Raw genomic sequence first — 19,938 nt, forward strand, 5'->3', positions numbered from 1 at the left:
AAACGTCTCCCCTCTCCCGGTTGGTTTATCCATATTCCTTCGAATATATTTTCATTCATTTTTTATATCCAATATTTTTTCAATTTTATTCATTCGAGCGCACTATTTTGCCATAGGAATATTTTCGAAAATATTATCTTTTAATTCCTTTTTGCATGAACTATTACCATTTTCGTATGAACATTTTCATATAAATAATTTTATTATATATTTTTGCATGAACTACTCTTTTTAAGAGTAATCTTAATTTTCCAGGACCCCGTTTCTTCACTGATCACCATTTTTTCACCATTCTCCATCACCATTTTTTGTGACCACCACACATCTCTTTATTCGCTATTTTTATCTACCTTTAAATCGGATGTTCTAAATAAATAAATGGATATTTCCCTACGATATACTGTCTCAGTGTACACTATATCCATATTACATCTACATAAATACTCCTTCGCAGTTTCAGGTGATTGAGTGCCTGTTCCACCCTATACACTTACCTGATCTGTTTCCTCCAAGGGACTGTGGGTCAGTCCTGGCACAAGAGCACCAAGGTCCACTAGTTGTGTAGGGTGAGCAACCATTTATCATAGATGACCAGCAGTGCAGAGTATTTCAGCTGAGAATGAGCTGCATGGGATTGGATACGGTTTTCACGTGCCATACAGAATGAAGGGGATCAGGGTGCCTTCACCCGTAGCAGATTAAGACTCCCGACTGGTGCAGACCCATTCATTTCAACGTGGCCGCAAAAGATGCGGACGTAGTTCCGTACCGGGGCTCCGCAAAAAAGATAGAGCATGTCCTATTCTTGTCCGCAATCGCGGAAAAGAGTAGGCATTTCTACCATAGAGATGGCCATGTGCGGTCCACAAAATGCAGAACGCATTACGGATCGCAAAACATTTACGGACACGTGAATGCAATCAGTTCCATACCTCTAACTGGGCTTTGGCGGTGAGCACATGAATTTCTGCAAGCCCTGTTCATTTTCTGCAACAAAATCCGCCACGCGGGAAGGTGCCCTTAAGGGCTCATTCACACGACAATATAATTTTTCTGTTTTTTTTGCGGACCGTATTTGCAACCATTCATTTCAATGGTTCCGCAAAAAAAATAAAAAATAAATGTACTCCGTGAGCATTCCGTTTCCGTATGTCCGTTCTGCAAAAACATAGAACATGTCCAATTATTGTCCACATTACGGACAAGGATAGGACTGTTCTATTAGGGGCCAGCTGTTCCGTAAAATACGGAATGCACACGGATGTCATCCGTATTTTTTGCGGATCCGTTTTTTGTGGACCGCAAAATACATATGGTTGTGTGAACGAGCCCTAAAGTGGGAGAAAAGTAGTTCAACTACAGCAGCTATGGAGCTCTTGTTTAGTCCCACAGTCGCCCGGGCTCCATAGAAATGCACAGCTCCTGCTCTTTCCACCCTTTCTCTATAGCCCCTCCTGTTTTACATTAGTGGCAGCCTGGGGGAAAAAAGGTAGAAATATCACATCTTTTTACTGAAGATTGGCTAAAATTGTGTGTCTGTCCCCCCCCCCCCCCCCCCATGCTACCAAGCGCCAATAATACCCAGGGAGTGAACAGCGTGGCAGAATCTGGTTACTATGGGCGTCTCTGTACACACTCGGTATACAGTTATCATAGCCAATTACATTATGCGTTAGTCTACACGCTGCCATGAATCACGGTTAATTACCGGCATCCATTCCGCCCTGTAACAAACATTCTATCAATTTGTGAAGTGCTTAGTAACAGCACTAATAAGCTGAAACCTAGGACAGCCAATCAGGAGGGAGCTTGATCGGTTGTGTGCAAATTAAACTAATGAGCGAAACCCTGGACTGAAATAGAAAATACCACTAAGGGTTAAAACGATTACGGAACTCCAACATTGAGATTTTCCCACACATTAAAGGGAACCCGTCATCAACGCTATGCCGCCCATACTAACAGCAGCATAAAGTAGAGACAGGCGAGTTGGTTTCAGCGGTCTGTCAGTTAAAAGTAAGTGGTTGCCGAGAGCAGACATCACAATCATTGCAGACCGGGCCTGGAAAAGAGTCACAGCTGAGCCTCTAGGAGCAATGGGGGCGTTACCATTACACCTAGAGGCTCTGCTCTCTCTGCAACTGCAGTGTCCTCTGCACTTTGATTGACAGGACCAGGTGTGATCACGTTTACACTGCCTGGTCCTGTCAAAGTGCAGAAGGCGCGGCAGTTGCAGAGAGAGCGAGCAGAGCCTCTAGGTGCAATGACAACGCCCCCGTTGCTCCTAGAGGCTCATTTGCATATATTAAAACATCAGTTTTCTCAGCAATGCGGGCACATAGGAACATGGGACCAACACAGATGTCTTCAGCTGCCAAGCGCACATGTAACAGGTCAGCCAGTGTCATAGGTACAAAACTGCTGACAGATGCCCTTTAATATCTAGAATCTTACACAATATGGGTTACAGACCTAAAGCCTGAGGCTGCACTACTGACAGATAACATTTCATGTTCTATTCAGGGTTGTCATGGAGACTCTAAGATCCAAATCACCTCCACTGACCTCCGCACAGGTACACACTGCTTGTCCTGCCAAGTAGGAAGTAGATATTCAGTGATTTGGATCCATACAATGGGGCAGATTTAAAAAAATAAAAATAAATGTGTTGTTGCCCATAGCAACCAATCACAGCGCAGCTTTCATTTTTCCACTGCAGTTTAAGAAATGAAAGCAGAGTTCTGATTGGTTGCTATGGGCATTTTTGCTAATGTCGACATGACAACAATGTATGTAAATTACCTCTCTCAGTAGTACAGCCTCAGGCTTTGGGCCTGTAACCTCAAAGTGATGCTCTCCCTTTGGAAATGTCTTCTGCTAGGTCTCAGATGACTATGAAGAATCACACACGGTGGTTTCTAATAAGTTAATCGTCTTTATTAATCCGTCGTCCTATACAAGTTCTGACCACTCGGGAGGGAAGACTGCCAGAATACATGGCGGTTCTGGGGCATTCGCTCACAGTAGGGCAGAGTGGAGTGGGTTTTCCAGGTTGGTTCGGAAGCGTTCCAGGAACATGGAAGCCAGGTCATCGTTGATCAGGCGTCCATCGCTGGACAAGGTAACATTCAGCAGCTCCTTCGTGGAGATCTCTGGGTTTCCATCTTCATCTTCAGCCAAAGCCAACTCAGTCCGGGTGCGCCCCACCGCCAGAATACAGGCCTGCGGGGGGTTTATTACAGCACTGAACCCAGTGATCCCAAACATGCCAAGGTTAGAGATGCTGCAGCGCCAGGATTATGGATGTAAAAAAAAAAGTATATATATAATAACATTAGTCACATGATGTATAATATGACGTTTCATTTAAAGGAGTAGTAAAAAAAAAAAATAAATATATATATAATAACCAAGCCAGATATTGTTATAAAATGATATATTATATACTCACCCATTTTCTCCCCCGCCCCTCCAGTCCTCCCCGTCAGGCTTTGTCCGTATAACTCCATGTGATCGCCCCGGCCAATCACTGGCCTCAGTGGTCTCATGCCATATACCGCTGAGGTCAGTGACTGGCTGCAGTGATGTCAGAGGTATTATACACAGCCAAGAAGATGACACCGTGGCTACATTGGTGAAGAGGATTGGAGCGGCTGCGCTGGAAGTTGCGGAGGATACAATGAGCGAATCGATTAGTGCAAATCAAATTTGTTCAGAAATCAGGGTATCAAGGGGCTGGGCCCACTGCTCCAGAAACTGCCCCTTGATTGACGGGGCCAGGCATCTCCCTCCTGCGCCGCTGCAGTGGGTAGTTGCTGCTGCTTCCTGAGCAGATGCTGACTGTGCATGCACCTCCTCCACTTTCTGGTGTACTTAGACGTAAGCGGCGCGTGCACAGTCAGCACCTGCGCTACTCAGGGAGCAGCAACAGATCCTCGGCGCTTGCGCTGCTTACCTGAAGCAACGGCGCAGACGAGAGATTGATAGGGCCAGGTAAGACGGGGGAGGAGGGAGTCTCGGGCGCGGAGGCTGATTTTTTTATTTGATTTGTATGCATAGTTTTGCTCATCACTAGGCGGCAGTATTCTTCTTATGTACTTTTATGACAATTGCTGGATGAAGGATATATTTCTTTTAAATAAGTCAACAGCCACTTTCAAAGGGATCTGTCAGCAGGAAATTCACTAATAAACCAGGACCCGTTTCTTGTGGGGCTACAATATAATGATACCTTTTTACTTAGTGATCCTTTGTACATTCTGGGGAAAAATACTTTAACCCATATGCAAATGAGCAGTTAAGTGCACCGAGGGCAGACTCAGTGCACCCTTGCTCTACCTGCTTCTTCTGCCAGCCCCTCCCTCTCCTTGATTGACAGGGCAAGGTGCAATCACAATGCAGGAACATGGACCTGTCAATCAAGAGGGAGGGGTTGGCAAAGGATGCAGGTGGAGCAAGGGTGCACGTAGTGGTTTGGGCCCGCCCTCGGTGCACTTAACTGCTCATTTGCATATGGATTAAAAGTATTTTTTTTTCTCTAGAATGAAGTAATTGGTCGCTAAGTGAAAGGTATCATATCAGTCAGTTGAGCTAGCCCTACAAGGCACCGTGCCTGGTTTATCAATGAACATCCTGGCGACGGAGGCCGTTAGGGTCCTTACACACATGTATTTGGTGCTACCATGCCGGAATAAGAAAACGTCCCACCAGAGGTGAACAACCCCATTAATACCCCTTTTACTCTAAAACCCAACTGCAGCAAGTAGCTTTGATTAGAAATATTCTACCACTTTGTGTATACAGCTCTTATGCAGACCTATGTGTCGTCAGGGATGCCATTCTGCATTCACGTGCTACTCCTTGCCTCTTCTTCTCGCTAACCAATAGAAGAGAAGGAATAAAGTAACACCACTACAGGGTCAGTCTACAGGACCCGTCATGGAGTCACACAGGCCTGCATGGGAGCTGCATACACAAAACGGGACTCAGCAGTTTTAGAAGCGTTGCAGAGGTGGATAAAGGTTACAGAACTATACCTGAACGATCCTCCCTGGTATTCCTCTGGTAACAGTTTTCCATTTCTTGCCTTCTGGGCCAAAGTCTAAGATCAAGAGACATAGAATGCATAAACACGGCAAAGTAATAGCCCATTGGATTGTGCATCTCCCATCAGTCAATCATCTGTCACACCGAGCAGCTCCGGGAGATAGGCCATCAATGTCCGATCATGGGGGTCCGCCTCCCAGCATCCCCACTGAATAGCTGACCGAAGGGGCTGCAACTACTTGTTTACTGGGCACAGTGCCATAGTTTGGTAGTGGCTGTGCCCGGTACTGCACTCAGTCTCATTCACTTGACCTGCAGTATCGTCCGCACCAGTACCAGACACTGCACATTGAAAAGTCTGAGCCAGTTTGTGAAAAATAAAATGTAAAAAATGTGAAGCCTTTCTGTTCTGTACTACAATATCATTAAGGCCTCATGCACACGGCCGTTGCCCGGCCATACTACGGTCCGCAATAGACGGGCACCAGCTGTGTGCACCCCGCATCACGGATGCGGACCCATTCACTTGAATGGGTCCGCAATTCGGAAGGTCGTGCGGAACGGAGGCACGGAACCACCATGGAGTGCTTCCGTGGGGTTTCTGTCCGTGCCTCCGCACCGCAAAAAAGTAGTGCATGCACTACTTTTTTGCGGTGCGAACTGTCGGATGTAGATCGCTGACCCTATTCAAGCAGCCCTACGGACAGTGCCCGTGCATTGCGGACAGCAATTTGCGGTCAGCAGCACGGGCCCGGCCGTCACACGTTCATGTGCATGAGGTCTAACTGAGATGAATCTGCTATTTCCAGAAGTCACTGAAATAGATCCTGTCTTCTGCTGGACTGGTCTTCTCAGGCCCTAGAAGTCTGCAGTCCTTATTGCAAGGTTGTCCCTAAATATAACATCCACTATCCAACACCATTTTGGCTTTTAAATCTAAATCTCAAAAATTCTGCATGAATTCAGCGTTTTTTTCCCTTCAGATACAGAGGTATAAATACACTGCCTAAACATGGAAACTGAATGATAAAATTCTGTCTGCCTGCAGTCACCACTAGAGGGGGCCTAGGAGCTTACTGCATACTGTTGACACACTGAACTCAAGTGAGCCCCCCCTAGTGGTGGCTGCAGGTAACCAGAGTCTTAGCATATATCTTTATGTCTCTGAATCACAATGTATTCACCTATTGTGCCTAGATTCAAGCACAACAAATACAGGTGAGTAAATTTCCATTTAGCATATTGCGCTTTATTTCCCTTTGTTTACAGTACATATTTTATGTATAAAGTACAGTATATATCGTAATAAGAATATTCACAATTATACAATAGACACATTAATGCCCAAAAATCTAGGACCCAACTGTGGAGACCTAACCTAGAACCGCGCTACAAATGCCTGGAAAATCCACATCTGTCACAGTGATGCACCAGTAATCGGTTGGGGGACATCTGTGTCACTATTTATAGAGCCCAAAATGTCTCGACTCTGCAAATGTCTCATACTGACAATGTAGAAAATGAGGAAGGGTTGGCAGCTGCTGGCGCCCATCGCAGACTAAGCTCTGTTGCTCTGGGACTCAGTCAAGCTGCCGCATCTGTTAGACGTGGTGCTACGCTGCTGCTAACATGGGAGCGTGAAGTGTGGAGTGCTAACAGCTCCCCTGCTGCCGAGGTCCACACCTCCATGACCCGTCCCTGACGGAAGAGAACAACAAGGAAAGGCAGATACAAGTGAACAATTGTATCATTCCTGCAGCCTCGGTATAATGGCATGCATTACCTTGTAGTATCTTCTTCGTGCAGCTTTTCCACTTTAAAGGGGATTTTCTCGGACACAACCCGATCTGCACTCATTCGCCATGAATGAGCAGAGCATTGGAGTTTTTTACGCTCCGATGCTCCCCCTATGCTGAATTGCACAGGCTGTTTGTTTACACCTGGGCACTGCGAGGAAGAGGCTTCCGCCTAGCAGTGTTCCCGGTGATGTCACCGGCTCTAATGGGCGGTCTTTAGCACTGCCCTAGCCTGTAAAAACAGCCTAGGGCAGCGCTAAAGCCCGCCCATTAGTGCCAGTGACGTCACCGGGAACACTGCTAGGCGGAAGCCTCCACCTAGCTGACCCGTGGAGAGCTAGTACTTCAAGAAAATTCCCTTGCCCTGCGCGGTACAGCACAGGGCAAGGGGGAGCATCAGGGCGTATAAAGCTCTGAACCTGGACAACCCCTTTAATTGCACATAACACCCCTGTAGTAGAAAGTTTGTAATATACTTACCGAAACTGCATGGATCTGCCCCCCAGGAACCCGATCACGCAACGCTCCTCTTTCTGACGTCGACGTCAGCTCTTTTAGCAGGTTTCCCGCCCAGGGCTAAGGAGGGGACGTCACTTGTGCTGTAGATGGGGGTCAGAGGTACTTCTCTCTCAGGCGCATGCGCAAACTCCTGAACCCACCTCAACTGCGCATGCGCCAGGGAGAGGAACAGTTCTGGCCCTGCCCCATCCATATTGTCATACGGTTGCATAGCAGATGGGTGTACAGGGCGGAGATGATCCCTCTCGGGCCCTGCGATCTCAGCACTCCTATCAAAGGGTATTTTGAGATAACCCTCCCCGACACTCTTAGCTGGGCCTGCAGGGCGCGTCTCAGTTGCAGGTATCTGAAAAACATATTGCGAGGCACACCAAATTAGTCCTGAATCTGCGAGAAGGAGCGTAAAAATGCCCACCCTCATACAGGTCTTCCAGTGTGCAGACCCCATGGAGCTTCCACATATCAGCCCCATCCACCAGACTCATATGAGCGAACATGGGATTATCCCACAAGGGGACGGCATCAGGCAGATCCTTGTATGAATGTAGGCAAATCAGCCGATGATACCCAAGATCTCAGGAACTTAAGCTGACCAGCCAAAAAGTCAGACTGACACTTTTACAGGAGAAAAAGATGGAAAGAGGGGAGGTTTCAGTGAGGGATGTAAATCTAGAAACAATGCAGATTTACAGGCTATTGTGGGTCTTTGGTGACCTCCAGTATGGCTGCCAATAGTGGTTCCTACCCAGCAAAATGGCCAAACAGGATAGTCCAGGACTTTACATCACAGGACTTTAGGCCCCGGCCGTTTTAAGTAGGCCCAGTCTGATAATTTTACACGCCTCAGAAGTACCCGGGTCCTCACTGATCTTGTTTTACAGGGGATTCCTCGCATCCCTCCCGCAGTACGGCGCAGCGTCATCAGATCCGGATGCTCCGTGGTCGGATCTTCGGCACGGTCTAATACGGAGGTGTATTCATCTCCTCCTCCCGGCTGCAGAGCAAAGTGGAAGCTGATTGAATTCATCACCCAGGATGTGCTCTGAACGTACAATGGAGCGCTTATTGTACTTGGGTCTTGGAGCGGACACTTGAGAAATCACCAGTCCTTTCTAGAAGGAGTAAAGGAATTTACGGCGACTAAACCGTCCCGACATAACAGACGACATGGTGGCATAGACCATAGCGCCCGCAGGGTTCTGCTGCTGCATCTTGCGTTCATTAGCTTTTTGATTATTTTCTGCTTTGCTCGTGGGTGATGACTACCTTGTCGTCTTCATCCGACTTGCACCCGCTTCCCGAAATGCACTGCTTCTTATATAAGGGGACGGTCAGCACTGCTTGGGGAGCACAATCCACAGTCAGACTATTACACTTGCTGAAGCCCGGAAGATCATCGGCCATTATGCATGGTAAAGGTCTTCATCCCCTCCTCGTAGGAAGTATTACTTTACTGAGAGAGTAGTGGATGCATGGAATAGCCTTCCTGCAGAAGTGGTAGCTGCAAATACAGTGAAGGGGTTTAAGCATGCATGGGATAGGCATAAGGCTATCCTTCATATAAGATAGGGCCAGGGGCTATCCATAGTATTCAGTATATTGGGCAGACTAGATGGGCCAAATGGTTCTTATCTGCCGACACATTCTATGTTTCTATGTATCGACAGAAGGGGTTGGGGTCCATCAGTTAAAACCCTTGGAATAAAGAGGCAATGGTTCTCAGTAAATGGTCAGAACCCTTCTGGTATGTCAGACCATTAGGCCTCATGCACACGACAGTTGTGTGCATCCGTGTCCGTTGTTCCGTTTTCCGTGATTTTCTGCGGACCCATTGACTTTCAATGTCCGTTGAAAACTCGGAAAATGCACCGTTGTTCATCCGCGTCCGTGATCCGTGTTTCCTGTCCGTCAAAAAAATAGGACAGGTCATATTTTTTTGACGGACAACGGTTCACGGACCCATTCAAGTCAATGGGTCCGTGAAAAAACACGGATGCACACAAGATTGTCATCCGCGTCCGTGATCCGTGTCCGTAGGCTACTTTCAGATCCGTCTGCATAAAAGCTTTTTCAGATCTGAGTTTTCACTTCGTCAAAACTCAGATCCGACAGTATATTCTAACACAGAGGTGTTCCCATAGTGATGGGGACGCTTCAAGTTAGAATATACTAAGAACTGTGTACATGACCGCACTGGCCACCAATGAATGTAATACAGGGGAGGGAGGGGGCACCCGAGGGGTTAATTGTGCAGATCACAGCCCCCTGTAAGAAATCGAGTGCTGCCAGGCAGCAGGGGGCAGTCATGTACACAGTTCTTAGTATATTCTAACTTGAAACGTCCCCATCACTATGGGAACGCCTCTGTGTTAGAATATACTGTCGGATCTGAGTTTTCACTATATAACTCAAATCCGATGGTATATTTTAACATAGAGGCGTTCCCATGGTGATGGGGACGCTTCAAGTTAAAATATACCATCGGATTGGAGAAAACTCCGATCCGATGGTATAATAGGGACTCCTGACTTTACATTGAAAGTCAATGGGGGACGGATCCGTTTGCAATTGCACCATATTGTGTCAAACGGATCCGTCCCCATTGACTTGCATTGTAATTCAGGACGGATCCGTTTGGGTCCGCACGGCCAGGCGGACACCAAAACGACTTTTTCCTTCATGTCCGTGGATCCTCCAAAAATCAAGGAAGACCCACGGAAGAAAAAACGGACATGGATCACGGAACTACGGAACCCGTTTTTGCGGACCACAAAGAAAACTGGTCGTGTGCATGAGGCCTAAGACTGGTGAAATCCCATTAGTCAGGAACAGGAGCCTTAAAAGAAGTGCAGGGTAGTGGTCTACCTTCTGAAATACGAGGTTATAACAAGTAGGGGGTCTATGAGTCTGTACCCTGGTATGCCCAATTATAACCATAGATGGGACCCTTCACCAATACAAAGTGCCCACAGTTCTAGGTAAAAGGCCAAAACCCTTCCATTATGTCAGACCATAAGACTGATTAAGACCCGTGAGAAGGACCTTTAAAATAAAAGTAGGGTAATGGTCTACCTTCTCAGATACAAAGCTATAACAAGTGGGGGTCTCAGTCTGAACCCTGGTAGGTCCGATTATAACAACTGAAGGGACCCTTCACCAATACACGGGGGGGGCCACAGTTCTACGTAAATGCCAGAACACTCCCAGTATGTCAGACCATAAGAATGGTTGCGACCCGTGAGTTAGGAGTAGGAAATTTTTAAGAAAAGCAGGGTAATGGTCTACCTTCCAGTACACAAAGCAATAATAAGTGGGGGTCCATTGGTCTGAACCCTGGTAGGTCTGATCATAACAACCAATGGAACCCTTCATCAATACACGGGGGCCACATTTCTGCAAGAACCCTTCTGGTACATCAGACCATCAGTTGGGGTCAGCGATTTTGCAAGTTGGACTAAGCCTAAGGACCAACGTTACTTTCTGCCCTAGCAGGAAATTTGCTTAAAATGGAAATTACCTTGAAATTTCTGTCTCTTAGCGCTGACCTTGGAGCGGCAGAAGATATCATTTAGGCGCTGTGGATGGTCCTTTCCAAGTGCTGCACGAAAGGCATTTCACCCAGCCAACCTGTACTGGTAAGCTGCAAAAACTCCAGAACAGTGCCGCCTACAGACTGGTGGCACTGGTTTGACCCTAGTCATGTTTCAAGGCTCAGGCATTGGCTTACAGGGTAGCGACCTATCGGTGGCACTAGAGATGGCTTCCTTCTGCATAACCCAGAACAAACAAGGTCACGTGACCCTACAATCAGCGTCCTAATCAATATTTTTAGGGCACTCACTTGTTTTAATTAAGTCTAGGCCATCACTCAGATCCCCTTATTTCAAGGGATTCAGTATCCAGCTCCCCTGTGGGTGGCCAGGAAGTTCATGAATGTCCAGAGGTCACTGCACCATGGATGGTATCTCCATCCCAACAATGACTGGCTCAAGCCTTCAGATTTCCCAATATTCTGCACTGGTAGCCAGGCCGAGCGGCGTTTCCCATGATGCATCTGGGCTGAATACATGTCCAGGAGGATGCGGGTCTGAAAAGGCTACTGACCGTAGTAAAATGTGACATTGAGGAGTTGGGAGGGTGTCTTAACTGGCAGCCATCATTCCCATTCCCCTCCATCTTAGAGGGAAATGATCTCAAGTTAAAAGAAAACCAGAAAATAACAGCAAAAAGAGACACACAATTATCTAAAAATGAATGAGTATAATAGAGTGAGGAGGTAGGAGGCGCTGCCTGCCTCGGCGGAAAGGAGCATGACGCTGCACACGCTGTTTGAACATGTCCCAGCATGACGGTTATTGAGGCATCGGGGCGGACGCCTATTTCCAGAGGCACAGATTGCCTCCTTTGAAAACGGCTAGAAATCCAGTCATAAGGCCCCGACGCACCCCGCTCCAGGTGAAGGCGCGGCAGCAGTTACACAAGCGTCTCCGCCGGACTGTCAGCTCACGGGGTTTTATTGTGATCAGATGGCACCGAGCACACTGCAGTCACACTGGAGCCAATGTAAACCTTATACTGGGGAACTGCATGACCAGCAATTCCCTAAGATGCATTTGTAAGCCGGTTTTCAGAACCTCTGCTTGTGGTCAGTGAATAGAAACAGCACTTGAAACCTATTCTCTCTCACAGCTGAGGGTTTTTTGCTCCAACTATATCCAATCTACACAACCTGGCAAGCCTAAGAGCAGGGATGCTCAACCTGCAGCCCTTCAGCTGTTGCAAAACTACAACTCCCAGCATGCCATAATAGCTATAGGCTGTCCAGGCACACTGGGGAGTCATAGTTTTTCAACAGCTGGAGGGATGCAGGTTGGGCATGCTGAGAATTGCTGTGCCCCAACTGCTGTAGGACCAGGTGTTGTCTGGGGCTACGTGACACCTCCTCCATCAGCGACGCGTTCTGCAATGGTTCGAGTGCTTTCACGGAAGGGAGAGGTGGCAGCGATGACATCTAGAGGTCTCAGCAGTGACATGGGTGCGGTGAGCTGCCAGGTAGATATGGTGACATCATGGAGTGGGCTTGCAGTTAATTTAAAGCATGGTGTGATGAGGGGCGTAACTCAGGATCAGTACAGGATAAGTAATGTATGTACACAGTGACTCCACCAGCAGAATAGTGAGTGCAGCTCTGGAGTATAATACAGGATGTAACTCAGGATCAGTACAGGATAAGTAATGTACAGGTATGTACACAGTGACTGCACCAGCAGAATAGTGAGTACAGCTCTGGAGTATAATACAGGATGTAACTCAGGATCAGTACAGTATAAGTAATGTATGTACACAGTGACTGCACCAGCAGAATAGTGAGTGCAGCTCTGGAGTATAATACAGGATGTAACTCAGGATCAGTGAAGGATAAGTAATGTATGTACACAGTGACTGCACCAGCAGAATAGTGAGTGCAGCTCTGGAGTATAATACAGGATGTAACTCAGGATCAGTACAGGATAAGTAATGTATGTACACAGTGACTGCACCAGCAGAATAGTGAGTGCAGCTCTGGAGTATAATACAGGATGTAACTCAGGATCAGTACAGGATAAGTAATGTATGTACACAGTGACTGCACCAGCAGAATAGTGAGTGCAGCTCTGGAGTATAATACAGGATGTAACTCAGGATCAGTACAGGGTAAGTAATGTATGTACACAGTGACTGCACCAGCAGAATAGTGAGTGCAGCTCTGGAGTATAATACAGGATGTAACTCAGGATCAGTACAGGATAAGTAATGTCATATATTTACATAGTTACTTGTCCATATAAATGACATTTTATATTAGTGTCACATCAGAAGGAGAACAATGTCACACACTGCCCTCTGGACCGGGCTTTATGATCCTGTAGGTCGGGTAATGTAACATCATTATAACTGGCTGTGTGACCGGAGCCGCATGTGACTGCCTATTGATAAAATGGTTCCGCTCATTGACTTGAGGATGTAATCTGGTTCTGAGCCACAATTGTGCGGTCAGACACAGCTGACCGACTGATCTGTAACAGTACGATTCTTAACCCTTTCATACCTGCACAAGAAATGCTTTAGAACATAAAAAAAAACGGATGCATGCTGGGATCTATAGCTTAAAAACCATGAAACCTCCATCTTTCTTGACATCTAACAGATAAAACTTGAACACTGTGGCTGTAGTTTACTAAAAATAATCTGGGAAGTGATGACATCAGAGGGTGTGCATTTACGAGCAGGGTTGTTCCCGGGATGATACAGACTTAATACCAGTCTGCAAGTCCCTGCAAAAATCCTTTAAACTCCCCTGGTGTCAGAGGACAGAAATGCATCAGATTACACATACTAGTGTGAAAAGAGGGGCGGCTGCACAGCGCGGAGGACATCTAGACGCAAGTGCGTTCCCACAATGGGGTGTAAGCATGCCATCAGTTTCCAATCTGTGGGGCCCGGCCAATGTGGCCCCGCTGATTGACAGAAGGAGGTGGCAGGGGGTCCAGGGTTTATAGGAAAACTCTGCTCATTATGATTATAAGCCAGTCATGCACCCTTCCAAATAAAGGCAAGCTGAGTCACTGGGAGTCGATGGAGCACATCATTATCCACTTGCTCAACAAGGGGATGTGGTTTAAAGGGTTTGTCTGGTCTGAGGATGACACCGAACAACACTTCGGATCAAACTGCAGTGAAGAACGGTAAGTACTTACCTGCCAGATCCTGCACCACCGCTCCCAGTCCTCCCAGTGGGCTGTATTGAAGAGGCCAGTGATTGGCTGCAGCGGTCACTGTGACAACTGCAGTCAGGTAAACAGAGCAGCGAGAACCAGAGCGACAGTACGTGATCTGGCAGGTAAGTACTTACCTGTTCATTGCAGCTTCATCCGGTTTCATCTTGAAACTAGACTACCCCCTTTCCTGGACTTCAGATCTGAAGGGCTCCTTCCCCAATCAGCTGTTTGCAGGAGCTCTGGCACCAGAACTACACAGCTCCACCCACAGTGCAATGGCCAAGGCTGGTTACTGCAGCGCTGACTGTCGGGGGCCTGGGAGTCAGAGCCCCACCAATCTGATACTGATGACTGATCCTATGGTCTAAGATCTCATGCACACGGCCGTGCCCGTATTGCAGCCCGCAAACAGCGTGTACGCAATATAAGGGCACCGGCCGTGTGCTCACCACATCACGGATGCGGACCCATTCACTTGAAAGGGTACTCAATCCGGAAGGTCGTTGCGGAACAGAGGCACGGAACCCCACGGAGTTAGCCCCAATGTTCTCACTGATACAGCGATGGACGGCTCGTTACTGCAACGAGTCCTCCAGGACGTCTAGGTCCTAGGTTTCTATTCAAAAGCAGCAAACAGTGATCTGTAAAATCATGGCACATCGCGTCCTTGCATAAATGCCAAGATTGGACTGTAAGAAGCCCACCTGCCTGCCCTGAGTACAAGAGGGGGACCGCCGTCAGGCAGCTGTGACAACCCCCCCCCCCCCTCTAGACGCTTATCTTACCTTCGCAGTGTCGGCAATTTCTTGAATTCCCTTGCTGCCGGCTTGCTTTATTATAGGAGTGATTAGGCCTCGTTCAGTTGCCACGGCGATAGAAATGTCAATGGACTCCAACTGGCGTGGCCCCTCGCCGTTCCAAGTGACGTTTACCTCGGGCATTTGCTAGGGATGGGAGGAAAAGCACAGATTACATGGTGTCCAAGAACAGTCACAGCTTCCAGACAGGCCGTGTCAGAGACAATCGCTGCTTAAAGGGCATGCACACATTTGCATTATTTTTTTTCTTACTACTACAGCTGAAAGAAAAATGAAATTTTGTTGCAAATGGCCTTGGATTAATAATAGCTTTACTGTTCTGAGTATACAGCGCCTATGAAGATCTGTGTGTCACCATGGTTACAGACTACAAACAAAAAACCTGTGTAGTCAAGTGTTACTCAATGTCCACAAATTACCAAGTGAGAAGGAGGGGTGGAGTAATAGTACGGTTATAGCATTAAATGGGGTTTTCAGGGATTTTCATATCGCTGGCCTATACCCAGGAGATTGTTGGGGGTCCGACTCCTGGCGATCAGCTGTATGAAGAGGCTGGGGGTGCTCTGTGACCGCTAAGGCCTCTTTCTAGGCCAGTGATGACACGGTCCATTGGTCACATGGCCTAGGACCTAGGGGCAGTTCAATCCTATTCAAGTGAAGGGGCTTGTGAAACATGGACGCTGGCGCTGTGCTTGGCAAACTGCGAGGAGTATGCGGCGCTCGCCAGATCTCTGGTGAGCGCTGCAGCTCCCTCAGACAGCTGGTCGGTGGGGGTGCCGAGAGTCAGACCCCCACCTATCCCGAGGATAGGTCATCAATATCACAAAAGTGAAATGCCCCTTTAAAGGGGATGTTCAGGATCAGGAAAAGGGTGCCTTTTTTTTTTTTTTTTTACAAACAGCACCACACTTGTCCAAGGCTGGGTCTGGTACTGCAGTTCACCTGAAACGGTGAAATTCTTATAAAAGAGAGAAACCCCATTTAGAGGGGCTCTTCAGTTTACAAAACCCATTTTCTTAACCCTATTAGGGAACCCTGAGTTAATAGACTTAACGGGGTATTCCTACAACCTATGGATAGGGCATAACCTGTAACAACCCACTAATAGAGGGGGTCCTCTTGCTCTGGATCCTCTTCTTATCCAGAGAGTGGCTACAAAAGAGCGTCCCTTGCTCTGGAGGACCCAGCACAGCCGTGCATCACACTGTCAGCCCTTTCATTAGTATGGACATTGCGTAATACTTCGTTTTTCCTGCGGTGGCGCTGCAGGGAAATTGGATATTTACTGCCAGGTTTCCTCACAGATCACAGCTGATCAATATGGGGAACATTCTCCTGTGTATGGGATAGAGAGGAATTTTAATTTTTTGTTTTTTTTGTAGTCAGACCTCATTGCTTTACGAAGAAAATTATGGCCGCTAATCGCACCAAGGCCTCATGCACACGACCGTTGTTGTGTTCCGTGATCCGTTTCCGTGTGTCTTCCTTTATTTTTGGAGGATCACCAGACATGAAGGAAAGTAAAAAAAAGTCTAAGTCAAGTTTGCCATGCAAATGATAGGAAAAAAAACGGACGCGGATGACAATCTTGTGTGCCTCCGCGTTTTTTCACGGTCCCACTGACTTGAATGGGTCCGCAAACCGTTTTCCGTGAAAAAAATAGGACAGGTTATATTTTTTTGACGGACTGGAACCACGGATGCCGATGACAAACGGTGCATTAGCCGAGTTTTCAACGGACCCATTGAAAGTCAATGGGTCTGCAGATGATCACGAAAAACGGAACAACGGATACGGAACACAACAACAGTGGTGTGCATGAGGCCTTACTCCATTGAAAAAAAACATGCAAGTGCAGCTCTTATTCTTGTCAATGGCAAATTGCACAATTTTCTAATCCATAAGAGCCGGGAATACAACCGAGGCACGAGGAACACAATACCTTATACCTCGTTCTGATATACATTTACTGTGTAGAGGCAAAAACCTGTAAACGTGTTTTATAAGAGCATGGCGCACAGTGCAGAGCCGTGCCTCCACTCCGATACAAACCGCAGCATATGGGCAAATCCCTGTGATGCAGGAACAGCAGAGCGGTGCGGTGCGGCTCACGCGGAGCGAGCGAGACGAACGGAAAAGAGCCAGTCAACTGGAACTCCCCAAAGATTACGTTTTAGAAAATTAAAATAATGGCAGAAGGAATACATTTGTTTCCTCTGCGAAATGCCCCATGCCGGTGAAAATGAATTTTCCTACCCAGTACACACGGGCAGAGGAGACGTGCCGTACTGGCGCTCATTAGCCGGCTGCTGGCGGGGGGTGGGGGGGGCTGAACGTCGCTGCCGCTCTGGGAGACGCTACGAGGGAAAAGAGCTCTGCATGTGCTCAATATCCGGCACTACCCGGAGGGAGCTGCCACCTGTGCTCATACTACAACTCCCACAATCCACAGCTATAAAGATGGTTCCGCTCCATGGGTCATAAAAAGAGGCAAATCAAAAACAGGTGAAGGTGCTGGAGACCAAATGTGCACGGCGGGGGGGCTGCTAAATGTAACTGCGCCTGAACAGTGCTACATATAAAGTGACGGTCATCACGTACTCACAGGTATACAGCAGAATGTATATACAGTGATATACATCCCCAGCCCAATAGGTTTTCACAGACTGTGCTGGAAAATGCCTCTTCCTTCCAAAAGTCACATTGAAAAGGGTGAAGGAAGCTGAGATCTGGGCTGCTATTTGCAGGCTCCTCTTCTCCATAATAATAGCGCTCTCCATTATTCTACTCATAGCACATCTGTTGGATCAGGGATCACAGAGGACCATGCAAACAGCAGCCTAAACCTCAGCTTAGTAGTAGAGGTATTCCCATCTTAGACATTTATGGCCCGCGACCCCTAGAATGGAGGCCATGCATGTGTGCGCTCTCTCCATTCATTTCTTTAGGAGTTAAAGGGCATCTGTCAGCAGTTTTGTACCTATGACACTGGCTGACCTGTTACATGTGCACTTGGCAGCTGACGGCGTCTGTGTTGGTCTCGTGTTCATATGTGCCCGCATTGCTGAGAACAATGTTTTATTATATGCAAATGAGCCTCTAGGAGCAACGGGGGCGTTACCATTACACCTAGAGGCTCTGCTCTCTCTGCAACTGCCGCGACCTCTGCACTTTGATTGAAAGGGCCAGGCAGTGAATACATCATCTCCCCTGGCCCTGTCAATGAGAGAGCACAGCAGTTGCAGAGAGAGCAGAGCCTCTAGGTGTAATGGTAACGCCCCCGTTGCTCCTAGAGGCTCATTTGCATATATTAGAACATCATTTTTCTCAGCAATGCGGGCACATATGAACATGGGACCAACACAGATGTCTTCAGCTGCCAACTTCACATGTAACAGGTCAGCCAGTGTCATAGGTACAAAACTGCTGACAGATGCCCTTTAACCAAAGAAGCAGAGAGAGACAGAGAGACATGTCTCCTCCTGGATGTTGCAACCAGTGGGCCACCTCACCGGGCGTTCTGGGGGGTCCACATCCGAGACTTGTATACAGTCAAATATAAATACAAGCAGATAAGACCAGAAAGGCAACAGGGGCAGAGACTGTGAGCAACCCTTAAAGGGGTATTCCAGGATTTTTCTATTGATGGCCTTTCCTCAGGATCGGCTATCGATGTCTGATCACTGAGGGTCTGAAGACACACAACCCCACCGACCAGCTCCAGTGCTGGAAATACACACCTGCTTCTAGTATGTAGTGGAAACAGCGGCTCCCATTCACTTCAGTGGAATCAGCACTGCAGTAACCAGCTCCATCCACTATACAACGCATGGCACTGTGTAGCTCCGAGGCCACCCCTAAAACAGCTGGCGGGGGTGAAAGATATCGGACCGCCACCTATCCGATATTGATGGCCTACCTTGAGGATAGGTCATCAATAATAAAATCCTGAACAACCCCTTTAAGGCGTTTTTGAATTCATTTCCGTTACCACAATAATCCCCGTTTCCAGCCCGCTGGGTGACTATGCTCCACTGCGTCAGGACATGCTAATTGGTGGTGACAGGTGCACTTTAAGTCAAGCAGATGTCCACGTGACAAATAGGGAGGCGAACGTTCTGCACGGTGCCTGATGTAATACACTGCAACGCAGGTCTTCATTACATGGTGCACTCTGCAGATGTGCCCAGCCGCCGGCCCTGACCACAGAGGACGCCATCTTTCCTGTCCCCTCCAGCACGAGGCAGATCACGGCAAGATGGCTGCAACGTGAAACAGAATACAGCCCAGTGTAGCCCACGGGTTTGCTCCTGGGTTAGCAGATTTTCCAGATTATGGGATTTTTCTTTGCTGTATCACATGGTGCCTCAGCAAGTCACATGATACGGTCTGAGTGCAAGTCACGTGATCCTTTTTAGAGCTGCGGACTGGTTAAGAGGGATCATGTGATACACCACGTGACTGCACAGAAGCAGGAAGTGCTTTCTTTTTTCGCCGCCTGTAACGAGGACGCGGTTATACTCACTACTATACGTATTAGGGCATCGCTCTGATCTAGTAATGATTTAGAAACATGTCAGCCCAATAATCTCAGAGTCTAATCTGTACGTGAAGATTTGGTTTGAAGCCACTGTCTGTAGATGTGGCCCCTCATTCGGGACCTCCATTAAAACCCTGGAGCCAAGAGCATCTTCTTCTCTCTGGAAGACCCGACAGGTCTCTGCATTGCATGGATAACGCACTGATTACAATGGGCAGCATGCAATGCTTAATTTCCCCAGTGGTGGCGCTGCAGCGGAATTGAACAGGTTCCACAGAAGATTCTAGAAATTTACTGGCGTCCAACAGTGGAACACCCTAGGGTGAGCTTATACTCAAGGGAATCAGTCCACATACTGAAAGGGTTGTCAGATTTTCTTTTCTTCTAAACTGTCCATTGCCTGGTAAAATATATGATATATATATATAAATAAATAAAAACTTCCCTTGCTGCACCCGCTC

General features: G+C 47.6%; 1 protein-coding gene across 1 annotated transcript in view; it reads right to left on the bottom strand.

Moving 5' to 3' along the window:
* Nucleotides 1–2,915: 2,915 nt before the first annotated feature.
* PDHX (pyruvate dehydrogenase complex component X) overlaps nucleotides 2,916–19,938 on the bottom strand; it is a 73,044-nt gene continuing 56,021 nt past the window's right edge. The window contains exons 9-11 of the mRNA XM_040409725.1: nucleotides 14,905–15,063; nucleotides 5,037–5,101; nucleotides 2,916–3,283 (exon numbers count right to left, since the gene is read on the bottom strand). Coding sequence (XP_040265659.1) covers nucleotides 3,019–3,283; nucleotides 5,037–5,101; nucleotides 14,905–15,063 — 489 coding nt within the window. The 3' untranslated portion in view covers nucleotides 2,916–3,018. The remainder of the gene's footprint in view (nucleotides 3,284–5,036; nucleotides 5,102–14,904; nucleotides 15,064–19,938) is intronic.

Source organism: Bufo bufo, chromosome 10, assembly GCF_905171765.1.
Source record: "Bufo bufo chromosome 10, aBufBuf1.1, whole genome shotgun sequence".
NCBI lineage: Eukaryota > Metazoa > Chordata > Amphibia > Anura > Bufonidae > Bufo > Bufo bufo.